The sequence below is a fragment of the Rhinolophus sinicus genome, chromosome 3, assembly GCF_057876585.1.
Source record: "Rhinolophus sinicus isolate RSI-liver-muscle chromosome 3, RSI-T2T, whole genome shotgun sequence".
Classification (NCBI taxonomy): Eukaryota; Metazoa; Chordata; class Mammalia; order Chiroptera; family Rhinolophidae; genus Rhinolophus; species Rhinolophus sinicus.
In genome coordinates this window covers 190,343,073-190,355,594 of record NC_142503.1, presented here as the reverse complement: position 1 = coordinate 190,355,594, position 12,522 = coordinate 190,343,073, and the positions used below count along the sequence as shown (strand labels likewise).

The 12,522-nt window shown below is 41.5% G+C and overlaps 1 protein-coding gene across 1 annotated transcript in view; it reads left to right on the top strand.

Annotated features, from left to right (window-relative positions):
* The first annotated feature begins 644 nt into the window (after positions 1-644).
* NRDE2 (NRDE-2, necessary for RNA interference, domain containing) overlaps positions 645-12,522 on the top strand; it is a 36,323-nt gene continuing 24,445 nt past the window's right edge. Inside the window, exons 1-2 of the mRNA XM_019744867.3 lie at positions 645-776; positions 11,475-11,583. Of these exons, the coding sequence (XP_019600426.3) occupies positions 680-776; positions 11,475-11,583 (206 nt within the window). The 5' untranslated portion in view covers positions 645-679. The remainder of the gene's footprint in view (positions 777-11,474; positions 11,584-12,522) is intronic.

Genomic DNA, 12,522 nt, shown 5'->3' with positions numbered 1-12,522 from the left:
CCATACTCTGGATTTGGCTGATTGCTTCTGGGTGGTATGAATTCTTTAAATTGTTTCTTCATCTCCTGTATTTCTGGTAGTAGACGTGATTAGATTTTTTTTTTTTTTTTTTAGTCAAGTATACTTGATAGGTGGGTAAAGGTATTTTCCAAATAGCCAAGACCTTTGAACTTGATAGGACCTTGCATTCTTTGCCATTTCTAAAATATTTAAAATGGCAAGCTGATTGAAGTTTGGATATCCCACATCGCTTTGAGCTGGACCTGAAGTCACAACTCGCATAATAGCTAACTTTTGGTAAGTGCTTTCCATGGGCCTGGCACAATTCTAATTAAGCCCCTTACTTACATGCTCATTTAACTTTGTAACATTTTGCAGATGAGGACATTAAAGCTTAGAGAGTTCGATTGATTTGACCCCGTTAGTAAGAGATGATGTGAGTTCAGGGGTGGAACTGGAATCTCAACTTCCTAGTATTTTCTACCCTGAACAAGTCTATGTCCCAGTTTCAGCATCTTCCGATTCTCACAGACGCGCAGGTACCAACTACTGGGAAGCGGTCCTGCCTGGCCCCGCCCCGTCGGGTCTCGGGTCACGCCCGAGTGAGCGCTAGGAAAACCACACTTCCCAGAGTGCACCGCGATGCCTCACTACCGGCGGCCACTCGCCGCCGCCATTTATGTGGCGGGGAACGGCGGTGCGGCCTGTCATCATGGCGCTGTTTCCGGCCTTTGCTGGCGTTAGTGAGGCGCCCGATAGCGGGAGCTCCAGGAAAGGTAAGCGCACAAAAGGGATGAGGCAGGCACTCGGCAAGCTTAAGACGTAGTTTCTCGGTCCCAGGGCTCGGTCCTTGCCTTGGATTTGTTTATCCACTAGTGTCCCAGAGTTCTCCGCGGCGCTGCAAAGCCTTCTGGGAAGGGCTCCTGCCCTTGTCCCGGCTTCTTCGGGACTGGAGTTGTAGAATTGTGGAGGGAGAACGCGCTGGAGCTGGGAACTTCCATGATATCATTGTTTCTCTGACCCCATTCCTTCTTTGAGCCTGTTACTTCACCTATAAAATGGGAGAATGGTACTGCACATCTCAAGGAGACGCCTGAGGCAAATGCTGGGTGTTCTTATGCCCTCTTCCTTCCCTGTTTTACTTACTTTTGAAATGCTTATTGGGTTGATATCTTTTCGCAGGCTTGGGATCTAGGATCCAAAGCCTAGGCAAACAGTTGCTCTCCCGACAGGCACAGCTGCTGGGAATAAGAGCTAATATTTATTTATTGAGGGCCTACTGTGTGCCAGGGGATGGCATTACATATTTTATGTAAATCTTAAGCATTCCCAGAAGATGTGTTGTCAGGAATTGAGACACACACAGCTATCCCTCGTAGATATTGTGGGTTTGTTTCCAGACTGCCACAATAAAGTGAGTTGTAGTCTTTTTGCTGGTGGAGGGGGTCACCCATTTGTAAAAAACTTAATACCTGTGAAGCTCCATAAAGTGCAATAAAGCAAGGTATACATGTAGTTCATTGTAATTTAAAGTAATCCTAAATCATGCACTTACCGTGTTTCCCCGAAAATAAGACCTAGCTGGACAATCAGCTCTAATGCGTCTTTTGGAGCAAAAATTAATATAAGATCCAGTATAATATAATATAATACATAAGACTGGGTTTTATATTAATTTTTGCTCCAAAAAACACATTAGAGCTGATTGTCTGGCTAGGTCTTATTTTCAGGGAAACAGGGTAGTATGTAGCAGAGTCCAGTTGTGTCTGACACCTCCTTTATATCCGCTCATGGCTCTTACGCCTGTTGGTAACACTTATCATAATTGTAATTTCTTATTATTAATTTTTCTTAAATTATTACTATTATTATATTAATTCTGGTCATCCTTTACTCACTGTAACCTCCATGTGATCAGGGATAGTGTCTGTTCATTGTAGCATACTAGCCCCTAGCACAGGCCCAAAATGTTGTTAGCGTTCAATAAAAATTTGCTGAATAAGACCAACAGTAGGTACTTCAAAAAAAATAACAGTACAAGGTAGGATGTTACAGGTGTCACAAGTGAGCTACAGGAATGACGACTTCTGACGGGAGGTTCTAATAAGGCTTTATGGAGGAGCTAACTTTTGGGATGGGTCTTCAAGAGGACAGGATTTGGACAAATAGAGTTAGTGGGAGGGCGTTCCAGGGCCTCACAGGCATGCAGGAAGGGCTCCTGAGACCTGTGCAGAAAACTGCAAATAATCCAATTTGTCTGAAAATACACAGACATAAAGAGCCATGGGATATATAGTTGGGACTGGTGGTGAGGGAGGATAGTGATTTGAATAACAGTCCAAAGGTTTATCTTTATTTTGGGAGGTCAAGATGGAGAGTTTACAGGGGAGTGGTGTTTCTTGTCATTTATCTTGAACGCTATTTACCAGACGTCTCTGGGTATCCAGCGTCAGGATAATGTTTGAGAAAAGTGCTCTTTATAAAGTACTGTAGTTCTAAAAATGTAAACAACATTATCACTCATGAAGAAATTAACTATAATTCTTTACTATCACGTGATTGCCAGTCAGTGTTCAAAAATGGCCTTTTACAGTTGGTTTGTTCAAGTCAGGATCTAAAAAGATCTAATATTGTTCATATGTCTCTGAGTCTCTTCCATTTTGTGATTTATTTGCTGAATATATTTGTTGTGGAAACTGAGTCATTTGTCCTATACACAATTCCCACCATATCCTCCTGGTGTCATTTAACATGCTTTTCTATCCCAGTATTTCCTGTAAACTGGTAATTAGATCTAGAGGGTTAATTAGATTCAGGTCTAATTTTTTTTTAGTTGAAAATACCTCATTGGGGGTGCTGTCTACTTGCTGTTGAATCAAATTGGTAGGATCTGCTGTCCAGTGATGTTAAGATTGATTAGTGGACTCATGGACAACCTGATTCATCTATTATGAAGCTGTCAGCCTTTCATCTAACGATTTTTGCAGCCATTTATGATTATTGCTTAGATCAGTTATTTCTTTGGGGTTACAAAATGGTTATTTTATAATCTTCGCATTCCTCCTATATTTATTAGCATCAATTATTTTATAAATAACTTTTTCTTGAAACTATGCGGATACCTTGAAATACAGTTTAGGCAGAAAAGATATGAAGAATGCTTGATTTATTCCCTTTGTCAGTTTTCAGAATAATGAGTTGGGGGTCACTTAGGAAGTGACCAGTGAGGTGTTTCTTTTCTTTTTTCCCTTTTCATTATGAACTCCTGAATTTTTAACATATTTCTGTTTCAATCCATTGCAGATATAATTTTTCTAATGCTCAAATTGTCCCGTCTTTGGCCAGTGGGAGCCTAATGCAGTTGGTGCCTGTGTCTTTTTGACATGGCCCAGTTGTCTCTAATCACTTCCTTTTTAAAAGAGGCCCAGAGCCCATTGCTTACATGTTCTGTTATGGCCTGGAATTGGCTAATTCTCTAAGGAACCCTGGTTTCTTTTAGTGGAAAATGGTATGAGTATGTTAAAACCACAAATTGGGTGTTAGGAGTACTCATTACACTGGGTTGTCATTACTTCCAGATATTTTCATTCGTCAGAACCAGGAAGAGAAAAATACATCATGAATTCATATTGATATTCCCAGTCCGAATTTAAGATTGTGAGATTTTTAACTTAATTTCTTTGATTTAATATTTTTATTTCTTTCCTCTTACACAGAAAAATCTTAGTTCCTGGTGCTGTCAGTACAATTATATATATGTTCAAAATAACAGTAATATGACTAATACTAAATAGTTTGATATTTCTTTATGGTGCCATTTGTTTTTAGGACATATTCCATAACAGACATACAGTCAAATTACTGTTTTAAAATCGCTTGAAATAATACTCTTTGGTTTTGTCACCAATTGATACATAATTATGTATATTTTCAATTTTTAGGGATTGCTTTTTTTCTTCTTTTATAATGTTTTAAAATATTTACATGGTTCTAAAGTTGAAGATATAAACCAGGTATGTTCAGAGAAGGAAAATCTTCCATCTCTATACCTCCAACTTGTTAGTTTCCTTCCCTTACAGGTTAGAATTTTTATTAGTCACTGATACCCTTTCATTTTTCCCCCCTTTATATGAATAACTACATTTCCCTTCTTTCTTAAATATGTACTATTCTGCATTTTACCTTAAATCCCAGAGATCACTGTACAGTGTTTATTTTCCTTCTGTTCTCACTGCCACTACCTGATTTTTGCCACCGACATCCCCCCATTATTACAACAGCTTCCTAAATAGTATCCCCATCTTTAGTCCTACCTTTCCTCTCTGAACCACTCTTCACACTGTAGGCAGAATTTTAAAATGTGTTTACGACGTGTGATCAAACAATACGGTGAATTTTTAAATTAAAAAAATTGATTACAGTAAAAGGCACATTGCCATTAATCCTCCTCAAAATACTCCCCCTTGCTTTGAACAGACTTATCCCATCGTTCTTGCAACTTTCTGAAGCAGTTCTGGAAGTCCTCTTTTGTGAGTGTCTTTAGTTGTGCTGTCGTGGCTGCCTCGATGTCCTAAATCAGTTTGACTTTGGAGAACAGCCAGAAGTTGCATGGTGCAAGATTCGGTGAATAAGGTGGATAATGTTTTTGACAGAAATTGCCGTACAGAAGCAATGTGTGACACCGAGCACTGTCATGATGGAGGGTGATGTACGGCACACTTTAAAACACACCTTCTTTCAAATGTGGCTCACACTCGACTGCACAGAACAAGTTGAAACTTGCCACACACTGTTACTAAGGTTCAACACAATGCTTTCCGTATTGAAGATCCCTGCCTTTCTGTTGGGTGACACTCAGCAGTAGCATTTACTGTATCTTTTCATCACAATGGAAAGGCTCCATGTCATACAACACTTCTGGTACAGCAGTTTCTGTCAAATAAAAACATTACGGGAGTGGCCGGTTAGCTCAGTTGGTTAGTGTGGTGTTGGTAACACCAAGGTTGCTGGTTCAATCCCTCTATGGGCCACTGTGAGCTGTGCCCTCCTTAAAAAAGTAAAATAAAATAAAAGTATTAAATAGGTATTTAATAAATAGGTATTAAAAAAACACACACATACACACACATTACGGTGTGTCCTCATCCACCTTATTCACTGGATCTGGCACCATGCGACTTCTGGCTCTTCCCCAAAGTCAAAATGATTCAGAACATCGAGGCGGCCACGACAGCGCAACTAAAAGCACTCACGAAAGAGGACTTCCAGAACAGCTTCAGAAAGTGTCTAGAACAATGGGATAAGTGTTCAAAGTGAGGAGTATTTTGAGGGGGATTAATGGCAACGTGTCTTTTACTGTAATAATTCTTTACCCCCCTTTATTTTGCCTCCCCCCCACTCCGGTTCAAGTCGTTGTTTCTCATCTAGTTGTGTAGGACACAGCTCCCTGGCCCATGCAAGGCTCATAATAGAGCCTTGTGCTCCTTCTGGCTGGGGCAGTTGGTCGCTGGTCCTCTGTCGGCCGCTGACAGCAGCTCACAGCAGCTCTCACCGGCTGCCCGCCACGCATGCTGGCCGCCGGCCACTCACCGGCCACCGGCCGCTCATGGCAGCACACAGCAGCCCACGGCAGCTCACCACGCCAACCTCCAGCTGCTCACAGCAGCCCAGCTCCAGGGAGAGCTGTTGTGCACAATCTTAGCTGTGGAGGGCACAGCTCACTGGCCCGTGTGGGAATTGAACCTGCGACCTCAGCATTAGGAGCATGGCGCTCCAACCACCTGAGCCACTGGGCCGGCCCTAATTTTTTTTTTTTAATTTAAACATTCACTGTATTTTTTAACCACACCTCATATTTAAAAACAGTACGTGCCATTCACTGGTCTAAATGCTTTACAGATATTATCTTATTGAATCCATAACAACCCTATGAAGTCTATACTTACTAGTATCTGCATTTTTAAGGAGAAGGAAACAGAGGCCCAGAGCCAGTAAGTCACTCACCTCCATCACATGGCTAGTAAGACTCAGCCAGGATTTGAGCTCAGGCAAGGGAGCTTAAGAAATGCGTGCTCTTAAACACTATTCCCTGCTGATCTTTCGAACACTAGATCTGATATTGTCAGTCTTGCTCAAAGCTCTCAAGCATCTGCCCATTACTTTTAGGGTAAACCCAAACTCAAACATGTTTTTAAAGGCCCCTAACCCCTCCAGCTTTATTTTGCCGCACTTCTCCCTCCCCCCTCCCTCCCTCCTCCCTCCCTCCTGGTGGTCCAGCCATAACAGCTTCCTGTTGGTTCCCAGAGAGTCAAGCTTTCTCACTTGCAGGCCTTTCTGTAAGCCATTCCTTCTGCCTAGATGCTTCTTGGGGGCATATCTGCCTAAGTCCTTCTCATCCTTCAGGTCTTAACTGAGATGTCCTTCCAGGCAGCTTTCTCTGATCCACACCTAGTTTGGATTAGGGAACCTAGTTATGTGCTATCATTTTACCTTGTATGTTTCCTCTATCTTGGCGTTTGTCACATTTTGCATATAAGTGACTGCTAGTGTGTTAGCTCCCTGCGGATCTTGTTGGGTCTGTCTTGTTCGTTGTGTATTCTTAGCACCAACAACAGTGCCTGGCTCTCAGTAAAAAAAGTGCTGAGTGAGAGAAAGCGACTCAAAGAGAAGTATTTTGTTCAGAGTTGCACAACTAATAAAACAGTAAAGCCAGTATTTGAGCTCAAATTTTTCTGACTCCAGCACTTGTGTTGTAAACCACTCTGTGATATGAGAATGTTGGGGTTTGGGCTGTTTTTACATTACCTCTGGGATCCTTGGCTCTTTCCAAATTGTAGGTTAACTCTGTGCAAGAGCTGACTGTGCTTAGGTTCTTTCTGTGTAATCGCCACCGAAGCGCAGTGCTTAGCCATGTTTGCCGCTGCTTTTTGTACGAATGTCTGTGCTCTAAGGTTCTTTGTCAGAAAATGAGGATCACAATCAAAGTGAAAAGCTTGGCTCATTCTTCTTAAAGGAACAAGCCCTCCCCTAATGTATATGCCAGTTTATTTATACAATCAGCCTTAGAGATGTCTTTGGAATATCATCCCTGGAGGTGTGGCGCTCACCTGAATTCACTTGACCAAACTAGTAATCAGTGCTATTTTGTTGTAACAGAATGGGGAGTGGGCGTAGAGCTTGGATGTTTTATCCAACTGTGATTCAACATTTGTTTTTAAAAACTTAAATCTATTCATGGCAATTCCTTCCTCCCTTTATCTGTAGTGGAATTGAATTAAAGCATTTTCACAAGTGATGGAGAAAGAGTTACAGAATAAATTTATCACAAAAAGCATTTCAGCTTTCAGTGTTCAGTGATAATTCATTATATTATTTTCTGTAAAATTACACATGCTGTGGTTCTTCCAGATACCTGCCTGGCTTTTGTTAGGCGGTAGTTCTAAAGTGGTTTTTCTGCCAGATCTTTCCACCCTTCTTCCTTTCTTAGATGTGTGTATGTGTAGAGCAGAGTGCTGCTTTCCAGGCGAATTTCAACCTGCGATTTATTTACTAACCCGCAGGGACAAATGGTTTGTCAGCCAGTCAGCTTCTCTGTCTTAAACCCTAGGCACGTGTCTTCTCTGTAATGTGTTACATCCTGCTTAGTATTGACATTATCTAAATACACATTTGATTTCTATCAAGAGCACTTGTAAATTAGGTGAGGATGTGAGTAAATATAGAAAAGAATTTTGCAATCAGCTTAGTACAGCATCTTTTAGTCTCAGATAACTTTCTCGAGGATTCTATGTTAACTAAAATTTAGTTTAACCATCCAAATGTGTTATCTGAACAGTTAGGGTTATGATGAAGCTTAAGCACCATAGGAGCAAAGACTTGACCTACCTTGTTCAGCACTGTACCCCCAAGCCTACGGCTGTGCCCGGACACAGAGTGGATGTTCAATACTCTATTCTTTAGTGATTAAAGAATATTTACCATGAAGACTGGATGAATTGACTTATAGTAGTTGTACTTTATACCTAGATAATGGCGTGCTTTTGACAATCTCAAATTCCTTCAGTTTGTTCAGTAAATTGAGTGGTGGACATACAAAGATGCAAAGATATGGTCCAGATCCTCATTCATTTTAGTTATTTGAAAAACGTTTATTGAGTCCAATTGCTTCGCATCAAGGCACTCTGCTAGGAGTTGGGAATACAGGGGTGAGTAGTCATGGCTTTGGCCCTCACGTCGATTTTATTTGGGAAGAAAGGAGTGGGGGGGAGAGGAGGTGGGCTGGAAACTTGGCTGGAAACTTGGAGGTAAGAGTTGTAAACCAGTGGGTGTGTTCGTTTGGCTGGCAAAATATTTTTGTTTGTTTGTCATTTTCTTTTTTCTGTTGTCACTCCCTATAGTGTCACAGTAATCATTACTAATCTGGTCCCTGTTAGGACTTGAGTTGTTGGCCTTTGACTTAGAATGTGGTGAGAAGACTGACATGCAGATAATGAGATAACAGTGTGAAAATTGCCGTAATTGCCGCATGTACTAATTGCAAGGCGACTTAAGGAAAAGCAGCTCCTTAGTTGAGGAAGTGGAGAGCAGCACCCGGTGGAGAGGGCTGGGTGGAGAGTCGCAGGTCCGGGTTCTGATGGGTGCCCTGGGCCACGTGACTTCCTTCTCTGGGCCTCCACCTACTGACCTGTAGATGAGGGAGTGGCATCTAGGCCGGGCTCCTGAGAGCCTTCTCAGACCCACCGGCTCCCTCCAAACCCCAGCAAAAGACTTCTTGCTTTCTCCGGTCTGCGTGTTGGACTTCTTGACAGATTTTGTTTGGACAGTGTGTTTCTGGGTTTAAAAGAGTTCTAAAATCTCTGGACTAGATGATCTCCAAAATTTCTCCAGGCCTAACATCCAATGATGAGTACTTCTCATATTCCAGGCATGTTCTCCGCTGATATGCTGCCCAAGAAAACAAGAAGCAACCTTTTTATCAGTTGAAAATACCTTTTGCCCTGACAGAAGGTCATTTGATTGAGATGAAGGTCACAGAGGGTCAGTGACGGCTGGAGTTCCAAACCCGAGTTTTAGTTCTTCCCCACAGTGATCCCATATGGCAAGGTCTTAATGGCATCCTCAAAAACCCTTTCTTGCATCTTCTGAAGGACTTTGGAAAGTCACACACTTGATGACTTTTTTTGACATCTGCATGTTTTTCCTTTCCTCCCAGCTGTCATCATTGTGTAGAATATTGATGTACAAATATACTGGAATCATTTGAGAGCATCTCTCCTTGCGTATTGTTTGTTCCATCTTTTCCCACTTTTCCTTTGTTCATTATAGAATCCAATTACTGTGGAAATAATTGTAATCTCAACAATAGGAACTATTTTCACATGCCTTCTGCCAGGAATTAGGCCCAAGGGAAAGGAACCACCCTCAGAAGGAAAAAGACAGTAGAAGAAAGATGGTGTAACAGTTGTTGAGCACTTACTGGGTATGACCTTACAAGTTACTTAATCCCTTTGAGCCTTAATTTCCTCTTCCATACAGTGGCGATCATAGTATATCTCACAGAGGGTTGTTGTGAGGATTAAAAGATACAAGGGTGCAAGGTGCTTATCTGGTGCTGGGCCTGCAGTAAGCACTTAGTAAGTTAGCATCCTTCATTCCCTTTTTCCTGTGCTTGTTAATGTACTTTTCCTCCTTAGGAATTTCCTTCCTCCCTCGCCTCTTTTCACAAGTATTTATTATACTCCTTCTGATGTATGCCAGGCACTGATCTCAGTGCTGGGGATATAGCAGTGAATAAAACCAAGTACCTGTCATGGAGCGTGCGTTCTGATACCTCCTCCTCACTAACATGCACTTACCCTCAGGGACTAGAATACAGAATATGTAACGAACTGTTACAACTCAATAATAAAATGACAATCCCATTAAAAAATGAGCAAAGGTTTTGAATAGTTGTTTCTGTTGAAATATGAATGGTCAATAAACATGCATAGATGCTCACCATCGTCAGTAGTCACCAAGGAAATGGAAATCAAAACTACAGTGAGAAAGCACATCATACCCACTAGTATGACTAATCTAAAGGTAACAAGTTGTCAAAGATGTCGAGAAATTGGAATCCTCATTATTGTTAGTGGGAATGTAACATGTACAGCCAGTTTGGGAAACATTCTGGCAGTTCCCCAAAACTCTAAACATAGTTACCATATGACCCAGCAATTCTGCTCCTAGATGCCTACCCAAGAGAAATGAGAACACGTGTTCATATGAAAACTTGCACGTGAGTGTTCATTGCAGCGTTATTCATAACAGCCCCAAATGCACCATATATTATACAATCTTGTTTATATTAAATGTCCAAAATGGGCAAATCTATGGAGGAAAAAGATTAGTGGTTGTGTAGGGCTGGGAGTCAGGGTGGGAGAAGAGGAGATGGGTGAGGGGCAGTTACTGCTAATGGGCCTGGAGTTTCTTTTGGGGATAAGGAAAATGTTCTAAAATTATTTTGTGCTGATAGTTGCACAATTCTAAATATTCTAAAAACCACTGAATTATACACTTTATATGGGTGAACCTTATGGTATATAATGTCCCAGTACAACTGTTAAAAAGTGTAATTACCCTTCTTTCTTCTAACTTCGGCCGTTTCCTGGGTGCTTTGTCCTTGGCATATGAATGTGCTTTGGCCTCCCGTCCTGAAACACAACGGGACAAAATATAAACCCCTCCTTGGGCCCCCTTGCTACTACCGCCCAGTGTTTTTTTCCTTTCCTACATAGCTAAAACCCCTGAAATAAGTAATTTAGAAATAGTTCATTGTAGAAGAGTTAGAAATTAATGGATAAGCAGGAAAAAAATTCAGATATTTATCTCACCACCCAGAGATAATCATTGTTAACATCTTATGTAATTTTAGCATTAATCAGAAAAGTTGACACCTTGTGTTTTTATTTTCAAAGACGAGTACTGCTTGTAAGGAAAGGTTTATGTTAAGTTGCTGTACTAAGATAGAACATTCCAATATTCTTTTAGAGAAAAATATCTTAATCTGCTGTAATAATATTAAGCATGGTGGACTTTTATGCATGATTTGATTTTTTTAACCATTTGGAATTGTGTAAATCGAATTGGAGGTCATTAAAAACTAATGCTTAGGAAGCCTTCATGCTCATTAGCGTGTGGATGGAATGCATGAAGCCGTGTTGACTTTTAGGCCACACTTGTTATATGGCTTTTGCTTAAGCTGCAGCCTGATACCACAAGAGGATTTCAGCCGTAAATATTTCAGAGTGTGTTAAAGCCCCAGGCCCTGTGAATAAAAAAATTCATGGATTGATTCCCTTTGGCTTTGTGGACTGTTCTAAGTGTCTGGCTGACATTGGCTGTGAATTAGGATATCAGCTGGTAAGATGCATTTCCCGCTTTAGAAATCATATTGAGCTAATTTCATTGATCTTTTTTCTCTTTCGCATGTGCAGAATTAGACTGGCTGAGCAACCCAAGCTTTTGTGTGGGATCCATAACATCTCTGAGCCAGCAAACCGAAGGGGCCACAGCTCTTGCTTCTGAAGGGTCACCACTGACAAGGTAGTATTTTTGATAGATGGATGTTTAGTGTTTGGAAATGTACCGCCTGTAGCTTAGCTGGAATGATGCTCCTTAGAAAAGCCTCTGATAAGAGAGCTAAGTAACACTCTTCCTTAGAGTATTGCGGAGACCTGTGACTATTTTCCCTTACCTCACTCTTAGAGATTATTTCTTTTCCCCCCAATGCATTGCAGTGACAATGATGTGACACAGGCACTGCCAATAATTAGGCCATGAGGGAGATGGCATCACTGTGATTCTTAAGTAACTTTACTAACCTCATTAGTAACCTTGAGACTACTGATAAATATAGAATTCAGATATTTCTTTAGTTGTATTTTCAGCACTTTTGTAAAAATAGAAGGAGCTTGTGTAATAAGTGTGGGGCAAGGGAGGCATTCCCCGCTCCCTCCTCCTGTTCTTCCTGGCTGGCCAAGGAATCAGCTCGGCAGGGGGCAGATTGACAAGAGAAAATCAAATTTAATGTCATGTGCATGGGAACCCCACATGCATGAGGGAGTCAGAGACCCCGCATCCGTGAGAGGTTCAGAGATAGAAAGGGGGCTTGAGGGATATAAGACATTCTGAGTAGGGATGAGGTAATGCACCTTGGGGGCTTCAAAGGGTCCTTGCAGGACGATAAGAGGAGCAGACCTGTAGTACATAGACCTTTGTCCTGCCCTATAGATAGGTCAAAAGAAATGATCTCTGATAACCTCTTATGAGCAAGGCCCTAATTCAAATTCTTCTAGGTAGTTGGTGGTGGGGGGGGCGGGTGGGGGGGTAGAAGTTTCTCTTGAGCCTGAAGCTAAAATTGCCTTTAGCTCAAAGTAATCTGCATACCACTGAGGCACATCTTGGGGTGGCTCCTGCTGGACCCCCACAGTAACATAGGATAAAATCCCGTGAAAACTTTGTGGAAAGCAAAATGGCACCTAT